Genomic DNA, 26,332 nt, shown 5'->3' on the forward strand with positions numbered 1-26,332 from the left:
ACATAATTGACATAAATCTACAGCACTGTAGTGGTTACCTAGGTTACCTATTTTGCACGTAAACAACTGCAGCGGATATCTAGGTAACTACTACGACGGCCTGCGGCTACGTTCATTCATTATAATGTGATTCATTCATGATGAACAGTGTGATGAATATGGGGCGTCGTGAGATGAATAATTGAGCAGTGATTCAAGTTTTGTGATGGATATGGAAGCGTTGTGAAAAATAGTTCAGGATAAATCTAGCTAATTTTACAAAATATACAATGCTAAACGATTCCATAAGAGTACGTAAGCATATTTAGCTTATTGGTGTTTGGTGTATAACCCGTGCATTCTTCTTGAATATCGGCCTTATGAGATGAATAATGGAGCACTTCCCCTACAAATAACATCGATGAGAGGAACATAGGAGTTGAGATGAATATAGGAACGATTCTCCTACATTCTTTTTCTTTAAAGGCTCCACATTGATATACGATTTGTGGTTGACTGGGAATCAAATTAATTGAGAATGTAAAAATTCTAGGTGTTTAAAAAAGGGAGTTTAAAAATTACTCAACAACTCGCATTAAACCTTCATTTAATTTATCCAATCAATATCACACATCTAGTAAATGATTTATTAAGTGAAGTGGTTGTTCAAAACAAAGATGAGAAAACAGCAAACAATATTTATTTTTTCAAATGTTTACATTAGAAAATACTTGTGAATAATGCAGGTTGATTTTTCCATGTTCAATGGACTTCAATTATTGCTCTAAGAAAACGGTTCAATAGAATAGCACGACTCGCATTGCTAACTACTTGATATTGCACTTTTCGCTAACAAAAATCTGTCTGCCAATTTTACTTGCAAGATAAAGTAGATTTCCAACCCAATAAGCTTCAGCGTTCGCAGATCATATCGCTACACCCTTTTCCACGTTCGTGGCAAAATCAACCACGTGGTGCAATGTTGATGTTTACAACTCGAAACCGACCTATTTTGCCCCGCGCAAACGCGTCTAATATTATTGACGAAAGTTTCTCGTCAATCGCTATCGCGTGGCCTATCGTAGGTAGTTTTGTTTTTGTGTATTTTCTTCTTTCCACGTTATTCCAGCTTTCCCAAGCACCCACACGCCGTTCCGTGGCAAAGGGAGAGTGTTTTCCACCATCAAGCTAGCCTGCGGTTGCACTGGTGTAGGTGATGCCTGACTATACCACCCACCGGCTTTTGGGCTAGCGAGAGTGACAGTTGAAAAGTGTCAATGACTAATGTTTCTAGCCTGTGGTAGTGATGGATTGAAACGACGTGGATTCTACAGACTCTCGGCAGAAAGGTTGTGTTTGTGCTGTCCGATATCCGCATCGGTTCAGAACGGTTATTGCTCGGCTGCTTTCGGCTTCTCGGCAGTGTTCTGAACCGCAAGTTTCTGTTGAATATTTACGCCTAACAAACTTATTAATTGGTCGTTTGTTCTTTCGTGCGACAGTTTGTTCAGTTGTAATGATAAATATTTGAGTAGGCATAATTATACTTTATCAGGAAACATAAAAAACATAGTTTTGCAGCCATTCGACATGCCAACCTACAACTTCGCTCCACAGCGAACCGGTTCGAATGGGCTGCCACACGAGCGGAAAAGTCGCATTGAATCAGTTTTCATGTAGCTTTGTTGTAGTATAGATGGCTTGTTTTTCTGTGGTTTTAGTGTAGGGTCAGGGGAAAAGAAAAAGTTTGGTGTTGTAGCTTACTTTTATTGCTAAAATTTTTATCGTCGCAAATCTCTCGTTGTTCCTGTAAACCCGTGAATACCGAAAGGAAGCCTTGGAAGATATCGAATCGATAATCAGGAAAATTCTAACGCAAGCCGAGAAAACCCGTGTCGAACGAAGCGTCGACTGAAGAAAACAAGTGCTGGAGTGCAATGAAAAGCAATGTGAAAAGTTCAATGTTATGAGCCTTGAGTGGATTACATAAATTTTGCCTTTCCCTTGGAGAGCGACGCGGGTACGGCAAGTGATAAAATTAAACAGCCACGCTGGTGTGAAGTATATTTTGCAATGTAGTATAGTTACGAGGTATCAAGTAACACAATTAAAATCGCTACCACAAGTGAGAATTGGAGTTCTATTTTTAACCCCATCCCGAAGGAAACAGGTTGCGCTGCTGAATCTCGTTGCCTGAAGAGCAACAAAAGAAAGGGCTTGCAGAGCGACAAATCAACGATCAATCGAAATTGCATTGTCAGGCTGTCTGCGGGGCATGGATATTGCGGCATTTGCATCGACAATGGCTACAAAGGCTGCTGCTAGGGATCACGCAAGCCAGCCAGCTGACTTCACCAGTGGGGAAACTTCCGGTTCGTTTAACGGGGCTACCGCTTCGGATGTCAGAGCCAACAAGCTGAAATCGTTTATGGGGAAAACCCCAAGTGCCATCAAGTCCAAGTTTCTATCCGTACTTGGCAACAGCACGGAGATTATCAATGGCATATCGAATAAGGTGAGATTTCGCTGAAATGTTCTGCTGCTAATAAAAATTCTCCGTTTTCGACTTGCGTCTCCATTGCTTTACAATATACGGGATGAAGCAGACGCATGGTGCTTAGTATTTAGTATACTGAATCTTTACAGTTATAACATATATGGCAAAATTAACCGGAAGCATTTTCATGCTTATCAAACCGGAAAATTTTTGTTGCTTCGCGCATTACGTGCGATTTGCGAGAAATCTTACGATGAAGCGGAAGCGCTGGGCAATTCTCAGTCAACGGCAATGGATATACATTTTCCGGTTCGTTGGCCTTCGCTTTAGCTGTGATTGTCGGTTTCTGCTAGATGATAGGATTTTCACTCGCTCTCTCTCTCTCGTCCCTCCAGTGGAGGAAACGTGAAAGCGTAGCCAGCCGTATGATGAGCGGCAAATTCGATTGCAACTTATCGATGCTGTGTAGAAGCCAGGTCTAGGGTGCGGCGATAATGCTATACCATGTGTTTGCATGTATTGTAATTTGGGGTTTCGTAAAATGTTTGGCGTTGGCTGATCCCTTTGAATATGTAAAATATAACTTAACCAGGAAATAAATCACGATGCTAAATTTAGATTTATGCATCAGTTCCATATGATTATAAAGCGTATTCATTGGGGACAGTTACCAGCAGGATAGATGAATATATTCTGCATTGAGGAGAGATAAAATTTCAGATAAAATTTAATTTATTTCTCCGATCAGAAAACAAAAGAACTTTTGATAATAAGCGGCTTTATGGTTGCTCCTGGTGCAATAATATTTACAGCGTCAAAACAGAAAAATGCGGATATGGGCTAAAATTGTAAAGCTGTCATTATTTTTTTGTGACGAAATTCTGCTCACAGTTTTTAGGTTATTGGTACAATAAATTTAGATTTGTTGTAGATCGCTCATATTTTAAGCGATATCTCCCAATCGAACTTTTCTATGTGGAATTGGAAAAATTGAAATTGTGTTTTTTCTTAAAATTTTTCAAAATACTGAAATACAAATAGGGATTGGACTGTTTTGCGATGCTGAACAATTTCATACCAGTGTCGGCTTTCACGTCACTCTAACTTTCTCGTACAGACATAAATCACATCTGCAGCGTCCTTTCTTTCCACATAAATACAACATAATTTCATTAGAAAGTTTGTTTTGTAATCTTCAGAGTTAGCGAAAAAGAGATCTCCAAAGTTTATCTACAGCAGTAGCGTTGCGAGACGATAACGAGTAACAAAGTCGTATACTCTGTTTGAAGCAAAACCGCTCAGAATGCTTACGGGTGATGGAATAAATTCGGTGCAAAATTCGGAGAAAACGGATGGGCCACAATGAATTGCTATCTTGAGAGTACGATGACGCAAAGATATTTGCGCCATTGATTGATTTGATGGTGTCAAGAACACGTTCTAGATGAAAAGGCTCAGTGTGTGAAAACTTTACCCTTTTATCTTTTATATCCACATTTGTTGCTATGTTTGCAAACCAAAAATTGAAATCTTCGATTTTGATATTTTTTCTGGAATTTTAACACAATTGGGTTTTGATACTAGGAATTGAATTATCCACACTATTGATTGACGAAGTTGGCCTCTAATAATTAATATTGGTACTAATGCTCTTGTTCATCATTGAATGTATTGTTGTGTCTAAAAGAAATCCAAATAAAAAAACTACTACTAAGTTAGTGGGGGTTGCAAGATATATTTTTTTCAAAAATGTTTTTGATTACACTCGAAAGAATTTTGTTTACACTTGGCGATATTGTGCCTGTAATGGCTTAAACAATAATCATTCAACCCAGAACAAGCGTAAAGTGTTTTTAAATAAACACCAGAAATTACTCATAATGCGTCTTAATCAGAATTAATTCTATTTCCTCAAAAACCAAATCCAACCAAATCTCTCAAATCCAACAATACTACTTCATCATAATGAATGTATTTGTCTGATTAAATATATTATTTAATTATTATATGAATTTTACTTTGAAAATAAATTTCGAAACCGTTGCATAGGCTCACTAATAGAGAAACATAAGTAAATATGCAAAAAAAAAGAATTATCAACAAGTTTCAGCAAAAAATCGTATCGATCAACAATCACAGCGAAGTTGAAGTCACTGATTTACGAAGACAACTAATATACGTATATTATTTGTAATTTTTTTTCCTGTGTAGGCTCATCACTACGACCAAAGATTAGATATATTGTGATATTGCCCAGGTGTTTTCTGTACTCCGCACTTATTATTATCGGCAGTATCACTATTGAAGTAAGTGATACGCTATCATTCATGTCCGTATTTGTGTGTAAGTTTTACCCTCCGTTTCAAGCTTACTGCTCTACTATACCGAGCCTCTGTCCATCCTAAGAATATCGCCCAATTACAATTCCCTGGAGAGAGCTTTCATATGCTGCTCACACCAATTTTATTATCATAGGGACTTATTTTTGTTAAAAGGAGAGTCAACAGGGGTACTGTAGAATTCAGATTAAAGGAAGGGTACGTGGTGGGGAGCCTGAGAACAAACCCATCATGCTAAAGTCCCTTGACAACCAAATGGTCTGATTCTACTAAGATTCGAACCCACGACCACCCGCTTACCAAAGCTAACTCTGTAACCATGCGGCTACGGAGCTCCCCTATTTGTAATAAGTTGAGAATAACAAAAAAAAACATATCATCTAACAATGCGTAAATGTACAAAAAGATTCCGGATTCACCAGCTCTTACTCTTCTAATAATTTGCATTTTTAGGAATTTATTCTTTCGATATTATGCTGGCCACGATTATTTAGTGAACATATAAGATGAAATGAAAAAAAAACTTATAATTGTTGCAATAAGGTTCAATTCTTGTTGAGTAATTTATGGTTTTTAAGGTAACCATATTTACTATCAGCAGCAGCATTACAGTTTTTCCGGTATTGCACACGAATAAAAATCGTGCACCGCTGCAATAATAGAACTGCGGAGCTAGGATACACCTGTATTTTACGGCTCTGTTGCCTTTACAAGCATGTTTTCATTTAAGACATCAGTTTTTATTAGGTTCTAACAGTAGGTTTGGAAATTATTTATAAAAGAGGGCTGTTTCAAACTTTTCGAAAGACCTTTGCCTTTGAGACCTCAAATTAGTTTAAGTTTATGGCAGCAAACATAAATTGACCTGTTGGGACGGGGAGACTGTCATTTTATTTTTTGGATACTGATTCGATTCGGTTAGTCCCATGTGATTGGTTAATTGTTACCTTAAATTTGTCCTTGAAATTTTTTATCAATTTTTAACTGCTAAGTAATGAAATAATAATGATAAGTAGTGTGTTACAAAATTGTTCAACATTTTTTCTATTCAAAAAAATATTCGTTATTGTTATTCACTATGTGGTAAAGCTGTTACTATCGTTTAAAATCTAACGGATCATTTACCAGTTTTATTTTCAAATCTACAGAATATACCGTAGTATAGAAAACGTAGTCCCACATTAAATCATTGGAAATAAGTTCTAAGGTGTTACATTGTCGTAAACCAACCAGGAACATATATATCAACTGTTAACTGTTATTCCGGAGAACATTTCTTGCTTCTGAAAAAACATCGCTCTGGCATCGATAGAGCCGTGATACATACCCCCTTCGCTCGGTTTCCGTCATGAAAATAACCTGCGTGAACATTTGTACGTTTCTGAGGGGGTTGGGTAGAAAAACGCGTGCGACGTCGCACTCTCGCAATCGTTAGAATTAGAATTGCGATATACTAAATACGGAGAAATTTCGAAAAGGAACGTGGCAAATACAATTAACACAATTCTTCCACCATATGAGCCGTTGCGAACCAGAGTGGTCTATGTGCCATCGAGCAAATTGTTCAGGAGAAGCAATTTTCGAAAAATCTCTTAATAAAATTCTGTTCAACGGATTCTTTCAAATCCTTTGTTCTAATATAAAGGATATGAAGTGGTTTAACATTGGGATACATAAAATTAACAGTTTCTTCGCGAAATCGGTGATTTTATCTCACCAATGTACATAGACCACTCTGACTTCATATATATTTTCACTGGAATCCTCGAATCGTTCCGGAACAGAGTGGTCTATGTATACAAACCCGATAAATGACAAAGAAAATGACGGTAAATCGTATAAAATGGCTAGTGTCACATGTTATATGATACATAAAGCATGTCACATGTAAGATGTCACGTGTTACAGTACATGTAACACAAGATATTACATATTACATAATATTTTACATGTTACATTTTTCGTGTTACATTACGTGTAACATGTTACATATCACGTGTGACATATTCAAAACAAGTGGCATGTTACTTATCACATGTTATATGCTACATGTTACGTGTTACATGATAGTATTACATCGATTTTTGTACATAGATTACTCTGTTCCGAAACAAAACGGCCATTCTGTTTCGGACGAATTATCAACACGGAATAAATCAGCTTTAAAATTCGATTTTCCGAAATTTTCTTAATCTCCCAACTTCAGCTTCTTGAGTAGATGCGGGTTATGCAAAAAACTCATTTTCGAAAAAAATGGTCTTTAGACCACTCTGTTCCGCAACGGCTCATATACCCGTGACGCTTATGGAGTGTGCAAGAGTATATCCGGCCTCTAGCATCAACAAGTATCGAACTAACTTTCCTTTCCTTTCTTCCTTTGATCTACGTTCTGGCCCGGCAGGCGTCTGTACTGATCAGCAAGCAGGGATCATTGGAGATGCACATCGAATAGTTGAATCCCAAGCGCAATAACAGATAAATTTGATGTGCAATTCCAGTCGATCCTGGTCAGTAACGAAGTGGCAACCGGTGGTGATCAATCAAGGTCAAGCTCTTGTAGGGGAACTGCTCCATTATTCATCTCATTAAGCCGATATTCACGAAGAATGCACGGATTAAACACCCAATTTTCACGATATCATTGAACCAATAAACTAAATATGCTTACGTGCTCTCATGGAATCGTTCAGCATTGTATATTTAGTAAAATTAGCTAGATTTATCCTGAATTTTGTAAAACAAACCTTATTTCACAACGCTTCCATATCCATCTCAAAACTTGAATCACTGCTCAATTATTCATCTCACGACGCCCCATATTAATCACACTGTTAATTATGAATGAATCACGTTATCACGAATGAACGTAGCCGCAGCCCGTCGTAGTAGGTTACCTAGATATCCGCTGTAGTTGTTTACGTGCAAATTTGGTAACCTAGATAACCACTGCAGTGCTGTCGATTTATGTCAATTATGTCGGAATGATTTAACATTTTCAGTATGATTTTTTCGTATCAACAGAAACTGATTTGGCAACTTTTGATTTTCTTCAACGCAGTGAAAACAGATGAAAATACATACAGTTGAAATTTAGAAATTGTAGAAATTCATCTCATATATTTCTGCTAATTCGAGCTTGTTTTTGGAAATTTGAGGTGAACATTTCCAAGAATAAAGTATTCTTTGTGTAGTGAGTGATTTTGTTTAGTGATTAAAATAAAAAGTAGTTCGCTAGTGATGAAAACAAAACTTTGGTTGGCTGCTGAACGAGTCCCGTTGTAGCCGTGTAGAACAATGCGCGGATTTTATTTTCTGAGGTAGGTGATTGAGTTAAATGAGTTTTCGAGTGCAGATGCCCAACTTCAATATCAAATTTAGCGCTTTTAAGTGAGTTTTGAGGATTATACTTTATGAGGAATCTAACTGAACTAAGAACTAAGAAGAGTCCATTCCATGGATTAGCAGACTGGTTTAAGAAAAAAAGCGTTTTTTTAGTTTTAAATTGTGTTTTCTTGTTATATGGGCTGAGATGAATAATGGAGCAGTTCCCCTATATTTTTTGCATAATCTGCTTTTAGGTATTCTTGGTGCGCGAATAAGTTGTTGCTGTTCGTCAATAGATGGCATCAGCAGTCAGGTTTGTGATTTTGAACACATTTACGCGAAACGCTGCCCTCCCTACGGAATAAGAAGGTTTTTTTTACCTAACATTCCCAGTTATTATATACAGAAAACGGAATATGTTTATCTCATCTCAGTTATGCGTAAAAAAATTCTAAAGTACTGCATGATAAATCGAGCAACTGGTTCATAAAAGATTAAAAAACACATAGTAAAAGCACTGCAGTGAGGTCTGTTGTGTATTTGTTGTGCGTAATGTCCTTTCGTGTACACCAGTTCATTATCTCTCTAAAGGGATATTTCAGATTCCTCCGCGGTGTTTTTCTTGCAAGTTACTTAGATATACACGATTCGCAGCTCTTTTCAAGTAAGTGCGTCGCTTTGCCCACCAGTGTGAGAGAAGTTGGTTCCGCAGTGAAAGATATTCTCCTACACGTTAGTGATTCTCTGAGCAGAAAAGACAAGCCTCTCAGCAGTAGGTACTGGTCGACTTTGACATATCCTAAACTCGATGAACCAAGCTGAGATATATGGTAAACAAATCGCTTTGACAAGTTACTTTTGACGTAGGACTACGTCTAACCGTACTATATCGGGATACATTCCGCGAAAACTAAAACCAAGATGTAAAGTCGGAATGAAAGATTTCAAACGGTTATACTGATGTAACCACATGATGGATCATAATAATCAATATGTCGTTGGATTGATAAAATGATGGACAATTTTGTGGTTCTTCAATTTTCATTATCACTTCATTGTTAAACAGTGAAAATTGAATAAAACTTTCAAGGTCGAATTTTCACCAACAATGTACCAATCATATGCGAGCACGCCTGGCACAGACTTAATGAATAGATACCAACTGCCTGCTGTGATATCCTGTATAGCAGTGGCAGAAAAAATTGACAGAATCTCCCCGTCCCAATAGGTCAACTAATGTTAGTTTCCATGAACCTAGACTATTTTGATGTCTTGAAGGTGAAGTTCTTTCGGAAAGTTCGTAACCACCTCCACCATCAGACAGTATTACGTTCTGCTGGTAATAAATATGTTAATGTTAATAAAACTGATGTCTTGAAGGAGAATATGATGACACGAGCAACAGTACTGCACCGAGCAATGTATGAACAGAGCTCTGGTTTCTCGTCGTCTATCAGTGCAGAAAAACTCGATATTCATTTTTTTGCAGTCAAGTCAAGTGAAAACTACATTGCCGCTGTTGACGCATAGTGGGGCGTGGAACACAATCGAATTGCCGGTTGAATTGTCTTCTTCTTCTTCTTCTTGTTTCGTATAGCAGCAAATATCAGAATTCAATATGATTTTTCGTGTGCCGCAAAATACGCTGCGCCGCCTGGGACAACAAAATGCGTTGTTTATTTTTGAACTCTACACTCTGCTTTTTTCAGATTTATTTTAATAACTGAATATAGGGTATTTAAAAGACAACAGAAAACCAAAATGCTTCGTACAGATCATTGAATAGGTTGTTAAACGAGCTGTACTGATGATTTTATTTTACTAGCCAAATGAATTTAGTCCAATATGACAATACTAGTTGCATCTCGCGGTGGCGGTATAGAGGAAAACCGAATTCATTTCATCTTGAACTCTAGACATTAGTATTGGTATTTTTCAATTGAAATTTTTTTTGAATTAGCATCTGCAAGAACCTTACTTGTAATTTGAATTTGGGCTAACGACTTAGACTCTTGATATTACCACCCGAACCAAAATACCTTTCTTTTGGATGTTGTTGGGCTCAAATCGGTTAAAATAAATCAAGCAAACTACAAAAGTAAAACGAGCTCAAATCAAACAAAGCTTCAAAATAAAAATATAAAATTATTATAGTCTTACGTCAACTATGCGGTCGTGTCTTGGATACCACCCTCCTACTATTTTATTTTATTTTAATAATAAAAAAGGGGAGCTGGGGCACATCGAAAGTCAAAAGAGTTTACGGGTCTACTGTTTGAAGTGAAACAACGGGCCGTGTTCTGTAGCTCAAAAGATGGCAAATTCGATGTTGACGACAGTCCGTGTAACGGAAGGCCAAAAACCTTTGAAAACGCTGCATTTACCCTCTAGTTCCCACTGCCGCCTTTTGGCGGACTTCAGTCAAGCCTTTTGTTTCAATAAATACATAAAAAGTGTTTATAATGATTCGTATTGATGTTACCGAAGCTCGTCTAGAAATTAACTTGGGAACTAGAGGGTTAACGAAATCGCTCGATGGGGATCCATGGTAAACGCAGAAACAGCTTGTTTCGGTACTAGAAGTTATCCGCTGAGTCATTTCAAAGCGATTGTATGCTTTGGGAATCATTTGAAAACAAGAAACTTGGGTTGAGCGTTTTTTTCACATTTAAAAAATTGCTTTAGTGGCGAAAAAGGAAAGGGTTTCTTTATTGTATTGTGAAGGGTGATGAAAAATCAGAAGTGTTGTCAGCCACGACCACAAGATTGACGTAGAACTACATAAAGCTGTAGGTTACATTACTTGCATGGTTGCATTCAAGAGTGATAAGTTCGAAGCCAACTTACTTCACTTTTGATGCAGGGTTACGTTTTACTTTAGTGAGTGGCATGCTATGGGAAGTATAACGAAAATGTGCTCTCTTAAAATGCATGTTTTGTTACTACATCACCACCATTGTCTTGACCGAAAGGTGAAGAAACTTGTGCTGTATAAGTTGACACATCTTTTGAAATGTGAGTTTGGTTTTTTTTTTATCAATGGATTGTAAATTAGGGTTTTTTGTCAAAAATTATGTATCTTTTTCTTTAGTGTTTTTTTAGGCAAACATAAAAATTATCTCTTGGTATTAATTTGAAGAGGTTGTTTGATTCCATGTATGGAGAAATTTTCGGAAATATGTTATTTTTCATATTTGAGTAAATTTATTAAATATGATGTTCATAAAAACGGCTTTACTCGGTATACTTTATTTTCAAAAATACAACACTTTTGAATTAGTTGGTCGATTCTGGATCTCTTTGGAATAAATTACAGGTCATTATTTCCTGTTCCATGAAAAATTTCAAGAAACCAAATCTGTGTGCTTTTAAATGCATAATATATATAATCAATACAATTTTTGTCATATTATGACAAAATTATGAGCTTTTCGATTTAAAACGACTACTTCAACGACCTTCCAGTTGATCACGAGGTACGATGCTGGCCTAATTAGCCAGTCGTCGTAGGTTCGAGTCTCGGCTCGGGGAAGACTGTTAGTGTCAGTAGGATCGTAGCGCTAGCCCCGCAATTGTCCTGTACACATAACAGTTGGCTGCGAAGTCTGTGTATAATAAACAAAAGGTCGAGTTCCGAATCGAAATGTAGCACCAAGGCTTTGTTTTTTACTTCAATTGTTTAAAATCATTTGATTACGAATAATTAAAATAATGTCGAGATTAGACATTTTACTAAACTTAACCTTCTATAAAAAATTTATTTTCTGGAATTTTCATCAGAAATTGCCTCAGAAATTGCCTCAGCCTCAGTTTTAAGAAAAAACTCAGTTTGCTAGTTCAAATACGTGTGCAAAGTTTTATCCAAATCAAAAATGGTCGATTTTAGACCACGGTTCATTTGGCATGGAAACGCTCTCATACAGAATAAAATTTCTTTGCATCTAGCGAAACTGGGAAAATGACATAATTTGAATAAATAATAGGGCCACTTATAGCTAAAATAAACATCGCGAACAGAGAGTGAACTCGAGATTAGTTAGCCACTGCTTTTCAGGTTGATTTTTATTTCATAAAGTATGACTTTGTGAAAAACCTAAATTAATCCACCTAGCGGTCAGACCCAGCCTTTCTCATTCAAACTTTTATTTGTAAAATTAGATTTACATGAACGCTTCAATCCAATAAATGTATATTCACTCTTAAAAAATATTGCTGTTGTAATTTATACATATAAAAATGCAATCCGGTCTGTCTGTCTGTCTGATTCATATAGGCTCGAAAATTACCGAACCGATCGGCGTGAAAATTTGAATGTAGGGGTTTTTGGTGCCGATAAAGGTTCCCATGATAGTTTGAGACCCCACCCTTTTCTGGAAGGGAGGGGTCCCATACAAATGAAACCTAAATTTCTGCACAACTCAAGAACAAACCAAGCAAATGAAACCGAATTTGGCATGTAGATGTTTTAAGGGGTAAAAAATATGTCCATAATGTTTTGACACCCCTTCTTCTTTTGGAAGGCAGAGATGCCATACAAAAAAAAAAACACAAATTTCTGCACATCTCGAGAGCTAACCAACTAAATGGAACCAAATTTGGCAGGTGAATGTTTTAGTGGTTAAAAATATGTTCCATAATCGACCTTAGGCAACATTTTGGATTGTAAGATAGCAACTTCCGGTTTCTGGAAATCAGCCTAAAATGGACGATTCGCATTAAATATGAGTATCTCCGGAACCAGAAAGATGCACAGAAGCTAAAAATTGATCACAGACACAATCTTGAATTTTAAGATGGTGACTTCCGGTGTCTGGCAAACAGCCGGAAATGACCAAATACCATTCAATATGAATGTTTTCGGAACCAGAATTACGCCCAGATGACAGAAATTGATTTCACAGGCAATTTTAAAGTTCAATATGGCGACTTTTGGTTTCTGAAAAACAGCCCAAAGTGACCAAATACCACCCAATATGAGTATCTCCGGAGCCAGAATGTTGCAAGAACACCACTATGAATTGTAGGATGGCAACTTCTGGTTTCTGGAAAACAGCCAAAAATGGCCGATTTCCGTCTGACATGAGTATCTCCGGATCTAGAATGATACACAGCAGCTGAAATCGACCACACATCACATTTTGGATTCTAGGTTGGCGACTTCCGGTTCCTGGGAAACAGCCGAAAATGATCGAATAACACCCAATATGGGTGTTTCTTCAACCAAAATGACGCTCAGAGGCTAGAAATTATCTCAAATACAATTTGAAATCCAAGATGGCGACTTCCGGTTTGTGAAAAACAGCCTAAAATAACCAAATACCATCCAATATGAGTATATCTGGAACCAGAATGATGCAATGAGCTAACAATTGACCTCAGGCACCATTTTGAATTGCTAAATGGCAACTTTTAGGAAACAGTCGAAAATTACCGAATAATACTCAATATGAATATTTCTGTAATCGAGATGATGCATAGAAACCAAACATTGACCCTGGACACCATTTTATTGTTTATTGTTTATTGAATTTAAAGATGACCACTTTTAGTTTCTGGAAAACTACCAAAATAACTAAATACCTCCCAATATGGGTATTTCCGGTGTCAGATTGATGCCAGGAAATCTGCTAAAAATGACCGAATACCACCCAATATGAATATATTCAGACTTAAGGCGATGTACAGAAGCCAAAAGTCGAGGATATTGTCATTTCTATAAACCCAATCATTTTAAACGATTTGTTATTTGATTTTGATCTTATCCTATGGCCGATTCGTCATGCATTTGTAGACTTTTAACACATCGTAAGGAATCAATTAAATTGGAATGTTCAAATAGTACGATACCACATTTAAATTATGTTGAGGCCACATATATCGATCAAAGCAGGAATAGTTTTCAATAGTCTTTGAATTTCTTCGCTTTCCATAACTTTTGAGCCACATATCAAATTGTTATGAAGTTTGTTATTTGTAAGTTCGAGAGATGACTCGCTCGTATGACACTAGTTATGTTCAAATAAGTCATGTAATCTTTGAGATAATAGACTTCCGTTGTTTTATTAACAATTTAATACATAACGGTTGCTTAAGTTAGATTATAATTAAATGAAATGGGAACGTATAGGGCAACCAAACTTTTAAACCACGTGTTCAATCATAATTCATCAGTTACCCCTTAACTAGCTCGTTCATTTTATATCGATATTGTTCAAATCGGTTGTGTAGTTTCTGAGATAATGAAGTTTCGTGATTTTCACATTTCGATACATTACAGACGAAGTTACAGTCCGCTTACAGTAAAATTCAATAGGGTGTTATGAGGCAGCTATACATTTCATTTGACACTTATTTTGTGGAAATCGGGTCAGCCATCTTTGAGAAAAGTGAGTGAGTCCAAGTAGTCTTCGGAATATGTTACTTTTCATAGCCTGATTACACATTTTTAAACATAACAGGCAAAGTAATAGTCCGATTGCAAAACAAATCAATAGGGTCTTATGGGGCAACTAGACCTTCCATTTGACACTGATTTTATGAAAATCGGTTCAGCCATCTCTGAGAAACATGAGAGATTAAGTAGTCTTCAGAACACGTTTCTTTTCATAACTTTTGAACCACAAGTTCAATCTTCATAAAATTCAAAAATTAAGGGTTTTTAAGGTAGCCCGTTCATTTGAAATCAATTTTGTTCAAATCGGTTGTGTAGTTTTCGAGATAATGATGTTTCGTGATTTTCACATTTTGATACATAACCTCTAAACTAAAAATCCGATTACAATAAAATTTAATAGGGTCTTATGGGACAACAAGACCTTTCATTTGCAATTGATTTCATGAAAATCGGTCCAGCCATCTCTGAGAAAAGTGAGTGAGAATAAAAATCTGCACATACACACACATACACACACACACACACATACAGAAAATGCTCAGCTCGTCGAGCTGAGTCGAGTGATATATGCCCTTCGGCCCCTTTGGAGCACTTTTATACTTTCGGTTTTGCAAGTGATTGCTATACCTTTCTAGGAGAAAGGCAAAACGTTTTTCTCTACAACACTGCTATCGAGCTTTAGATCGAAATTTCCCCCAAAAATAGGTTTCTGGACCATTGTGCACTGTTCAACTCAGGTTTTGCCCTAGAGCGCGAAAATATGAAAGATTCTTTCTGTTAATCATTCCTATAAATTTTGGTATCCCTAGTAAGCTCGGAACGGCGTCAAAAAACCCCAGAATAGTTACTCGCCGGGGTCATTATATAAGTCTCTGAAGATTTTTCGCCCTTGCGAGCTGGTTAAGGGCACTAACATTCGCAGGAACGGTAACAAAGCTGTGTTGACAACAAAAAATAGAAATTAAGAGAGCATTGAGGAGAGAGGCAGGTTGAAAGATTGAGATTAAAGAATCAGTGGTTCTGCACGGTCACTCTATACGTGTTGCGTTGTAGTAGGGATATGGGAGAATATTGAAGATATAGAATATACCAGCTTAGTTGTGCAGCAGCCACTTTTCCAGAGCCAAGTGTAGACACAAAATTTCATTCCCACAGACAGGCAGCCAATCGATGCAACATTTCGTTTTTTTTTTCTTCACATAACATTTATTTGACACGGCACAAATACAATTTAATGTTTAACGGCGCCAATTATATCTGATGACTTAAAAACTAAAGCAAATTTTTTATCCTCGCTGCCGACTACGAGCTGAAATTAAGTCTAACTTAAAACTAGCATGGGATTTCCAATCAGTGTTTTGTTGTTCAATGGTCGTCTGATAATCGTCGAATGGCATGTATGGATTCGTTCTGCTGAGCCACGATGTCGTGAGTTGGGACAGAGGCTCGTAGACCTTGGGTCCTGGTTCTGTTGTGCGGGGTCTGGTTGCTGGTTTTGTGCTTAAGGCTCAAACGTGTTCTTGTCGTTTTGTTGGGTGTAGACGGAGGGGAACGGGACTAGACTGGGGCGTGGATGGATTTCAGGAAAACGTATATAAGGGACATGTAGGATAGGTCACGGCTCGCCAAGACATCACGAACAGGAACAGCCGGCTGTCTACCCTCGGCCTGCAGGGAAGCTATTAATTTAGACCTGGCGTCACGGTGTACAGGGCATGACCAAACCACATGCTCTATGTCGTGATAACCTTCACCACAGGCACAGATACCACTTTCCCCGAGCCCAACACGACGGAGAAGCGCGTCGAATCTATAGTGATTGGACATAAGCCGGGACATCACGCAAATGAAATCCCGACCTACATCCAACCCCTTGAACCACGGGTTCGTCGATACTTTGGGGATTATGGAATGTAACCACCTTCCCAATTCCCCTCTGGTCCAAGCATTTTGCCAACTGATGATCGTATTCTGACGTACAAGTGCGAAAAATTCATTAAAGGCAATTGGTCTTTCATAAATATCACCGTTTGTTGCGCCCACCTTAGCCAAAGAGTCCGCTTTCTCATTACCCGGTATCGAGCAGTGAGAAGGGACCCACGCTAAGGTAATCTGAGTAGATTTTTCGGATAAAGCACTCAGATGTTCCCGTATTTTCCCCAGGAAATACGGAGAGTGCTTAACATCTTTCATCAATCGGAGAGCCTCAATGGAACTGAGACTGTCCGTAAAGATGAAATAATGGTCCGTGGGCATTTTTTCGATAATCCCTAGGGTGTACTGAATTGCAGCTAATTCTGCGACGTAAACAGAAGCAGGATTATCGAGCTTATGGGAGACGGTTAAATTGTTATTGAAGATACCGAAGCCAGTGGACCCATCAAGAAGTGATCCGTCAGTGTAGTACATATTGTCGCAGTTGATGTTTCGATATTTATTGGAAAAAATTTTAGGGATCTGCTGCACGCGTAAATGATCCGGGATTCCACGAGTTTCTTCTATCATGGATGTATCGAAAAACACAGTAGAATCAGAAGTATTTGATAAGTCGACACGATTTGGAATATTCGAAGAAGGGTTAATATTTTGGGACATGTGATTGAGATACAATGTCATAAAACGGGTTTGAGAATGAAGTTCGATTAACCTTTCAAAATTTTCAATCACGGGACGGTTCAAGACCTCACATTTGATTAGAATACGAGAAGACAGGCTCCAGAAGCGGTTTTTCAATGGTAGTACTCCAGCTAAAACCTCCAAACTCATCGTATGGGTCGACTGCATGCAACCTAAGGCGATACGCAAACAACGATATTGTATTCGCTCCAGTTTGATCAAATGTGTGTTTGCTGCAGAGCGGAAGCAGAAACACCCGTATTCAATAACAGACAATATCGTTGTTTGGTAAAGCCTTATAAGGTCTCCTGGATGGGCTCCCCACCATTGTCCGGTTATTGTACGAAGAAAATTCACTCTTTGTTGACATTTTTTCATCAGATACCTCACGTGACAACCCCAGGTGCCTTTAGAGTCGAACCAGACACCAAGATATTTGTGTACCAAAACCTGAGAAATCGTTTTACCCATTAATTGTGTTTGAAGCTGAGCAGGTTCATGTTTCCTAGAAAAAACTACTATCTCAGTCTTCTCCGGAGAGAATTCGATACCTAGCTGTAAAGCCCAAGCAGACAAATTGTCCAAGGTATCTTGCAATGGTCCTTGCAAATCGGCAGCTTTGGCTCCTGTAACAGAGATTACACTGTCGTCTGCAAGTTGTCTTATCGTGCATGAATTTGCCAGACATTCGTCGATGTCATTTACATAAAAGTTGTAAAGAAGGGGGCTTAAACATGAGCCCTGGGGAAGACCCATGTAGCTAATGCGAAAAGTTGCCAAATCGCCATGCGTAAAATGCATGTGCTTTTCGGACAACAAGTTGTGCAAAAAATTGTTCAAAATTGGAGAAAATCCTTGTCGGTGAAGTTTACCCGAAAGAATGTCAATAGAAACGGAATCAAAAGCCCCCTTAATGTCCAAGAACGCAGACGCCATTTGTTCTTTACGAGCATACGCCAGCTGAATATCTGTTGAAAGCAACGCAAGACAATCATTCGTCCCTTTGGCACGGCGGAAGCCAAATTGAGTTTCTGATAGTAGACCATTTGATTCGACCCAGTGGTCTAAACGACGGAGTATCATTTTTTCCATCAATTTCCGGATACAGGATAGCATTGCAATCGGCCTATAAGAGTTGTGATTAGAAGCTGGTTTCCCTGGTTTTTGGATGGCGATCACCTTCACTTGCCTCCAATCCTGCGGTACAATGTTTTGCTCCAGGAACTTATTGAACAAGTTCAACAAGCGCCTCTTGGCATTGCCGGGTAGATTCTTCAACAAGTTGAATTTGATTCTATCTAATCCAGGCGCGTTATTGTTACAGGACAGGAGGGCAACTGAAAGTTCTGCCATCGTAAAAGGTGATTCTATCGCGTCGTGGCCCGGAGACGCATCGCGAACAATATTTTGCTCAGGAACAGAGTCCGGACATACTTTCCTGGCAAAATCAAATATCCACCTACTTGAAGACTCCTCGCTTTCGTTGACCGTTACGCGATTCCGCATTCTTCGGGCTGTGTTCCAAAGAGTGCTCATCGATGTCTCCCTCGACGTCTCGTTCACGAACCGACGCCAATATCCACGTTTCTTTGCTTTAGCCAAGCTTTTAAGCTTGGTATCAAGCTCCGAATACCGTAAATAGTCGCCAGGTATACCTCCCGTCTGGTAGGCCTTAAACGCGTCGGATCTTTGCGTGTAGGCATCGGAGCACTCTTGGTCCCACCACGGAGTGGGAGGCCGTTCTTTGATCGTTACGCCGGGATATTTCTTCGTTTGGGCTTGCAACGCGGCGTCGAGAATCAAGCCCGCGAGGAGGTTGTATTCTTCAAGTGGTGAATGATGTTGAATCGACTCGACCGCTTTTGAAATCATTTCCTCGTATAACTTCCAATCGACATTTCGTGTGAGGTCATACGGAATGTCAATTGGTCGCATGCGAGTTGACCCGTTAGTAATTGAAATAAGAATAGGCAGATGGTCGCTACCGTGAGGATCGAGGATTACCTTCCATGTGCAATCCAACCGTAGCGACGTCGAACATAAGGATAGATCCAAAGCGCTTGGGCGCGCTGGAGGTTTCGGGATACGTGTCATTTCACCGTTGTTTAAAATAGTCATGTCGAAGTCATCGCAAAGGTTATAGATTAAAGAGGAGCGGTTATCATTGTATGGGGAACCCCAAGCCACGCCATGAGAGTTGAAGTCTCCCAAAATCAAACGTGGCGAGGGAAGAAGTTCTATTAAATCAAAGAGCAGCCGTTGCCCAACCTGTGCTCTGGGGGGAATATATATTGAGGCAATACAAAGCTCTTTACCTTGTATTGTCATTTGACATGCGACAACTTCGATGCCTGGAATCGAGGGGAGGTTAATACGATAGAAAGAATAGCACTTTTTAATCCCTAAAAGTACTCCTCCATATGGGGTGTCTCGATCAAGGCGAATAATATTAAAATCATGGAAGTTGAGATCAATATTTGAAGTAAGCCAAGTTTCACAAAGGGAAAATGCATCGCATTTGTTTTTATTTATCAAAACTTTAAACGAATCAATTTTTGGTAAAATACTTCTACAATTCCACTGTAAGACAGAGATAGAATCCTTCATATACGCAGTTGAATTAGGCATCGAAGGATACAATCGCTGCAAGGAGAGGCCATTGGGCAGTCAACTGCTTCAAAAATGATCTAACTGTTGGGAGGAATGCTGTAAGAAAAATTTTAATTGGATCGGGTACATTGAAAGTTTCAAAAATCCAGTCCACAATGTCAGAAAATTTCACTAATCCAGAGTTTGTTTCATCAACTGGGAGTGTAAAAGGAGCAACTGGGGTTTTAGATGTTCCTGGCAGTGCTGGGAACTCCTTCTGGGACTTTAAATTTGCCAGCCCAGGAGGAGTTTGCTTCGGTTTTTCCGCAGCACTGTTTGGTTTGTTTGTAACCTTCATTTCACTTTGAGAAATCTTAGGACCTTTTCTGGGAAGTTTAGGAGAGGAAACACTTTTCCTCTTTCTAGACTCCCCAGGATTGGCGTAAGATGCTCCCGCTGGTGAATCGTCAGAATCGGTTTCCTCAGAGGGCAACAGATCGAAGGGGTTCGAAGTAACGGGAGAAGTGGTAACGGTCTTCTTCAGCATGTCAGCGTAGGAACGCTTTGAACGCTCTTTGAGAGACCGTTTTATTTTATCCCTGCGCTGCATGTACACCGCACATGTCGAGAGCTCATGCAGATTTTCTCCGCAGTGAATACACTTTTCAGCGTTAACACTGCAAGAATCTTCCGCATGAGACTCCCCACACTTGCCACAACGTGCCTTATTGCAGCAGTAGGCGGCTGTATGGCCTAACTGCTTGCAATTCAGGCAGTTCATGACGCGGGGCACGTAGAGCCTCACAGGGAGACGAACCCGGTGGATCGAAACGTGGCTTGGTAGTGCAGACCCGGCGAACGTAACTCGAAACGAGTCTGACGGAGTGTATACTGTTTTGCCACCGATGATCGATGCTGACCGCAATTGCTTGCAGTCGAGCACCTTTACTTCGGGACACGTTTTGTTCTTAAAGCACCCTTTGGCACTTTGCAGTATACACTCGACGGACAGACTCGAATCGGTTATGACACCGTCGATCTCCACGTCTCGTGCGGGTATGTAAACGCGATACTCGCGTGTGAAGAGCTCAGAGCAAGCTATATCGTTGGCCTCTTTCAGGTTACCGACCACGACACGGAGCTTGTTAGGCCGGACCTTGGAAATTTCGGTCACGCCCTTGTACTCCTTCGTCAGGTCTTTAGAAATCTGCAAGAGGTTCAACTTTTTCGATTTCGGTCCTGCCTTTGGCCGGAAATAAACAGTATAGCTGCCCTGGGCTCCGTCTGGGTAAAGCCTGGGGCGAGGGGGGACTGAAGAATGAACAGGGGAGGGGGTAACAGAAGGGTCAGGGTCAGAGGGGTTCGGGGATGGTGGCGCGGGAGGCGAGGGATCTACATCCATCGCGCTATGTTTAGCGCACTAGCGCTGACAAGAACACGTACCTTTTTATTTCTCCCTTCCAGTAAGGTTGGTTGTCCGATCGTTCGAAGTAGCAGCCGTTACAGCCAGCAGCACCAATACAGCAGCACCAAACAGCCACCAGCAGCGAGCCAGGTGTGAGATCACTCCACACAGCGATACGACTCGCTGACACTGATGGCTTCTTCTTTTTCCTCGTTTGTGTCTCGTCCACTGCTGTAGCACAATCCAGCCAGCAGCCAAATCGGCTTACGCACCAGCTGGCAGTCACGATGCGAAACAGTTGCACAAAGGAACGACCTTGAACCCGGATTTATTTCACTCGACCAGGCAAACAATGCCAACACTTGTTCACACGTCTTTTGTTTTATACTCTATCGGACCGATCACCAAACACGTCCAGTACTGATGCGTGTTCGGCACAGAATGCAACATTTCGTTGTATAGTCTGAAATAGTATATCTTCGCAATATTCCTTCGCCGGAATACAGTGCTTATACCAGACACCTTGTTTCCCGTGAGAGAAACGACGACGTCCGCATAGCAGCGAAATAAGTAGGCAACGACAACAACAAGGAATGATAAAGTTCTCCCTTCATGGCTCTAGGTGACAATTACAAAGCCCAGAAATAAAAAGCTAGAGAATAACAGAGAAAAAAAGAAAGAAAAAATTGTTTTTCTCTGAGGCTATTGTGGATTAGGTTTAAGTGGAGGCTTGATTAGGTTTGAGTAGAGGACAGGTTTTAAACGATTTTAACCCCTCACCCCCCCCCCCCCCTCCCTGTGAACAACTGCTCATATAAATTGTAAAAAAAATGTATGGACCGTGGACATGAGAAACGGTAATATGTACATTTTTTGCTTGAATTAATATTTGTTCAATTACCTCGAAAGTGCGTGAATTTCATCTTCACGATAATATGAACCATGGAAGACATGTCCTTGCTGTAACATACCAAACAATTCTAAACTTTTACCCATACCAATTATTCTCTTCATTACAGATTGATGCCGCGCTCAGTTTAACATCCTCCGAAGAAACGGAAACGACCGAGAACCGTAACCAAGCGAAGGTGGACAGTATGCTAAGACAAAAGTATGAAGCGGCGCATTGGAAGCATCCAGGTGTGTTGAATTTTCGTTTGTAAATTGTTTTATGCATGTTTATTACCGTTCGTGTACACCGCTCGGCTTGGTTTATGTAAAATTTTAATTTATCATCTTGTTTGCTTCCACAGATGATCATACGGCGGGAAATGAAGTTGATTTCGAGCTTCGCAGAGCCAAAGAGCGACGAGCACACGAAGAGGTGCTCTCAGGACGCTACAGAAATCCAGCATTTAGCCATCGTGAGTATCCTTATTGTGACCCCCAAAATAACGCAGTGCATTTCGTTGAGTAAACGATTTTTTATTCACAGCCGTTTCGAACGGAAGCAGCAGCCAACCGGCGGAGAAACCGCCTGCAAACAGTATTAGTACCGAGTTTACTCACAGTAACTATAGCAATAATTCCTGTTCTATTGATTCGAAATCGCCTCAACCGCCCCTCGGAGACGGGGAAAGTGATCTAGCAGTGGAAATAACCTCACAATCCGTACCAGTAGTGGAAGCCGTTCCGTCCGGCAAAGATCACATTAGAGAAACTAAAATTGGTTAGTGAAGTTAATTTGGTTTTGCCAAACTTCATTTTTCTCAAAATTAATTAACAGGTATACCTAGCAGTGCCTCAACTAGTGACAACGAGTCCTGCGTGCTCAGTGCCACCCTGGAATCGTCTGAGTTGAAGATGTGGATTCGATCTGAGTCGGAGAATTCGGTGCCATCGTGGGCATCGTCTATCAGCCTTGACAGTCAGTCAGAGGAAGCAATTCTGGATTTTATGAAGCGGTTCGTGAAAATACTGTTTCGAGAAAGTTCCTCCATTACACTGGAGTTAAAGTCCGACTTCGGCCAATACGCGCGGGTTTGTTTCTGCGTTATTTTTCATAAATGCAATTTTTATAGCTTTTGTTTTTCATTGTAGACAGAAACTGGTCGCCTGTGGTTCTCTCGCTTGATCAACGCACAACGAGCCAAAGCTAAGCGGGTAGACGAATCGACTTTCTACTCGTTGATTCAGTATTTCGCGATTGTGTTGTTCGAGTGTGCCGAAAGTGAGGACTTTTCCCCGGCTAAAACTCTTATGAATATGTGCTTTACCTTCTACCATGACAGTGAGCTAATCTAAGTGCCTTTTCGTATCTTAATCATTAATATTTGTTAACGTTTCAGTTGACGTTCCTGGTTGTGAACCGTATCGTGAATATTTGTACACCTACTTGCGGGATCAGCCGATTTGGCACTCTTTGCGTTTCTGGAATGCGGCCTTCTTCGACGCTCTGCAAACCGAGCGAAAGCACCGACCAGTTCCTCCTACAAAATCGACAAACCAGCTGGCCAAGACGGATGATACAGCCGGGTGTCATGTGCTTGCTGTGCCTGAAGCAGAACGATCTTCGTCAACCAGTGCCTGTGACCGGACGGATCCTTTCGAGTTGCATGAGGACAAAAAATACCATCAGAATCTCAGTTTTGGACAGTTAGGGTAATTTGAGTTAAAGAGTTTGCACGAAGAGTAACAAAACGAACATTCTCAATTTTAGAAGTTTCACATGTAACATGCACGCATTTGGCCTTAGTCGGGAGTTGTGCTATGAATTTCTAATGAAACAATGCGTCATAGCAAATTTAAACATGGGTAACCTTCTGCTTTATTTTTTTGCTCATAGAAGAATATTGGGGACGTATTTTATTATATTTTTTAACCTTTCAGAACAGCAAAAACTTCTCAAGGAAAATGTTGACCGAATGTATCGCGAGACGGATCCCTGGCGCGAAAACTAGAACATCAGGATGTGTGGTGGTAGACTGACGGCTGTTCAACTCATTTCGTTCTAGACAATTTAGACTCTCTTATCACTTAGATTAGGCAATTTTTCTTCACCCTGAATAGCAATCTATAGTTTTTAGTCGTTCGAAGATGTAGCCCAACACAGATGCAGTAGTGGCAAAGGATTTTAATCTCTTGGAATGTTGTTGTATGAGTAACGTGAGCAGCCAGAGACGTTAAATACAAGTATTTGTATTTGTGATATATTTTTGTGATTTTTAGCTGATGATAACAAAATTGTCTGTTGATATTATTAGGTTACTGTTTAATGAATCATAGACGCTGAGGCAATAGCAAACGAATCGGTTTTCTACCAAATGTTACCGTCGCAATCAATTCGGTGCGAATGAATCGAAACATGATAAGTATTTTTTACACATTCCAGTTAGGTACGAGTAATAGTAAACAGATAGTGCTTATAGAAGATACAAAGAAAAGTCAACGTGCGATGCTGAAAAACGATTGGAAGGTTAGGGTGAGCAGATTTGTTTTAAAAGGACAATAAAGAGTACGGTTTAATTCGCAAAGATAGCAATACAAAAAAAAAACAAAACGGAAGGAATTTCGAAACATTGGGATATGGGATGTACCAAACAAAACATAACGCGCTTCTCGATAATTAGTTAGTATTTTGATAAGGTGAATAATTGAAACGGTAAGAGCAAGGTTTCCTTGCTACTAAAGTAAGAGTTAAGTGGATCAAGTATGACGATACTGGAAGCAAACGTCATCAAATGGATTGAAGTTGTTGTATTTTGTTACCAATCACATTTGTTACTAATCCAGGAGTGAACGGCTTCGGATAGAATCAGAAAAATATATTAATTCAATTTGACCAACAGTTTAATTTGGGTTGTTTTTTTGTTTTGGTTATGAAAAAGCAGAGTTTGGTTGAAGAATAACTGGAATTGACATGAAGCTCTTATACCATCCATATTATATCTGACTAGCTGCAAAGCTAGTCCTTCAATTATTCTAAACTAGTATTATTGTCTGGATTGTTCGTAGTAGTTCGGATTTGGTATGATACCTTACTAGGACAGCGATACCTACCCTCGCTACGGGGCTGCTGTCATAGATATTGCTGGCGAAGCACCGCATATCATGCTCCAGCCGCCCGATCCGGGTCAGACGCTGTGTACGCCGCCCCTAACATGGGAAGTCAGCCATGTATGAACATCTCTTCCCAGTCAGCATAAGACCAAATTTTCCACCGGGGGCTGGTTACCCGATTTCCGCTAAATTTACTCGTATTTCGGTTGGCAGCCCTTGGAGGTTGGGATGAGACTTACTTGACTAAAACGATATCCTTGGTGCTGTATATTTTGTGTTTCTTTTGTTGTTGTCAGAAATGCCAAAGAATATTCAGAATATAAAAAAATTATTTTGCTGTCAACAAGCTGATGAGGACACCACTGAACAAAAATTGAGTGTCTCCAATCGCTGAGATGTCGATGATCGAATTAGGTACTTCACAATTTTATGATGCACAGATTATCGATAGCTCATCGGAAAAACATACTGGTACTTATTACGGAAGTCACTTCACGGTAAAATCAGAGTGAAGTGAATAAAGTCCTACTACGGAACTCACGTAAGTGAGAGAAACGTCGCAAAGTGACATCTGCCGTGAAATCTGGGTTATTATGAGTGTCATATGGGTGAAGTGATAACGGAAAAAGCGACGTTTCGAGTGAAATTTTTTCACGACCATTTTGAACGGTGAAATGCTTTCACGAAGATAGCGAAATTTAAAAATCGATTGATTTGTAATCTAGTGATTATATATATGGGATTTATTTTCCAGAAACAAGGCGATTTTTTTTCTTGAAAAAAATCGACTGTCTGGGACTTACGAATTTTTGTGCTGCAGCCAATGGAACGTAGGGGAAAATTTACCTTCGAATTGGGTTGTTAAGCTATTCCCGGATTTCTTATTCCTATATATCAGCTAAAAGAGTGTAATTTTCTGAGCAAAACGTGATTTTTTTAAATTTTATATCATTGTCCTTCGATTTTTAAATCTAAACATATAAAAATGCAGCTCTGTCTGTCTGTCTGTCTGTCTGTCTGTCTGTCTGTCTGTCTGTCTGTCTGTCTGTCTGTCTGTCTGTCTGTCTGTCTGTCTGTCTGTCTGTCTGTCTGTCTGTCTGTCTGTCTGTCTGTCTGTCTGTCTGTCTGTCTGTCTGTCTGTCTGTCTGTCTGTCTGTCTGTCTGTCTGTCTGTCTGTCTGTCTGTCTGTC

General features: G+C 39.6%; 1 protein-coding gene across 2 annotated transcripts; it reads left to right on the forward strand.

The window, feature by feature from the left end:
- The first annotated feature begins 1,630 nt into the window (after nucleotides 1–1,630).
- Nucleotides 1,631–24,936, forward strand: LOC129732299 (uncharacterized protein KIAA0513). 2 transcript variants are annotated; one of them, XM_055693086.1, is made up of 9 exons: nucleotides 1,631–2,494; nucleotides 22,163–22,283; nucleotides 22,397–22,507; nucleotides 22,579–22,812; nucleotides 22,870–23,123; nucleotides 23,184–23,373; nucleotides 23,432–23,738; nucleotides 23,803–23,897; nucleotides 23,973–24,936. In XM_055693086.1, the coding sequence occupies exons 1-9, from the start codon at nucleotides 2,255–2,257 to the stop codon at nucleotides 24,041–24,043; spliced, it is 1,623 nt and encodes a 540-aa protein (XP_055549061.1). In that variant the 5' UTR covers nucleotides 1,631–2,254; the 3' UTR covers nucleotides 24,044–24,936. The 2 variants fall into 2 exon arrangements, with proteins under 2 accessions (XP_055549061.1, XP_055549060.1); XM_055693085.1 differs by having other exon boundaries at nucleotides 1,632–2,494; nucleotides 23,432–23,744.
- Nucleotides 24,937–26,332: the final 1,396 nt, after the last annotated feature.

The sequence above is a fragment of the Wyeomyia smithii genome, chromosome 3, assembly GCF_029784165.1.
Source record: "Wyeomyia smithii strain HCP4-BCI-WySm-NY-G18 chromosome 3, ASM2978416v1, whole genome shotgun sequence".
In the NCBI taxonomy this organism is placed as follows: Eukaryota; Metazoa; Arthropoda; class Insecta; order Diptera; family Culicidae; genus Wyeomyia; species Wyeomyia smithii.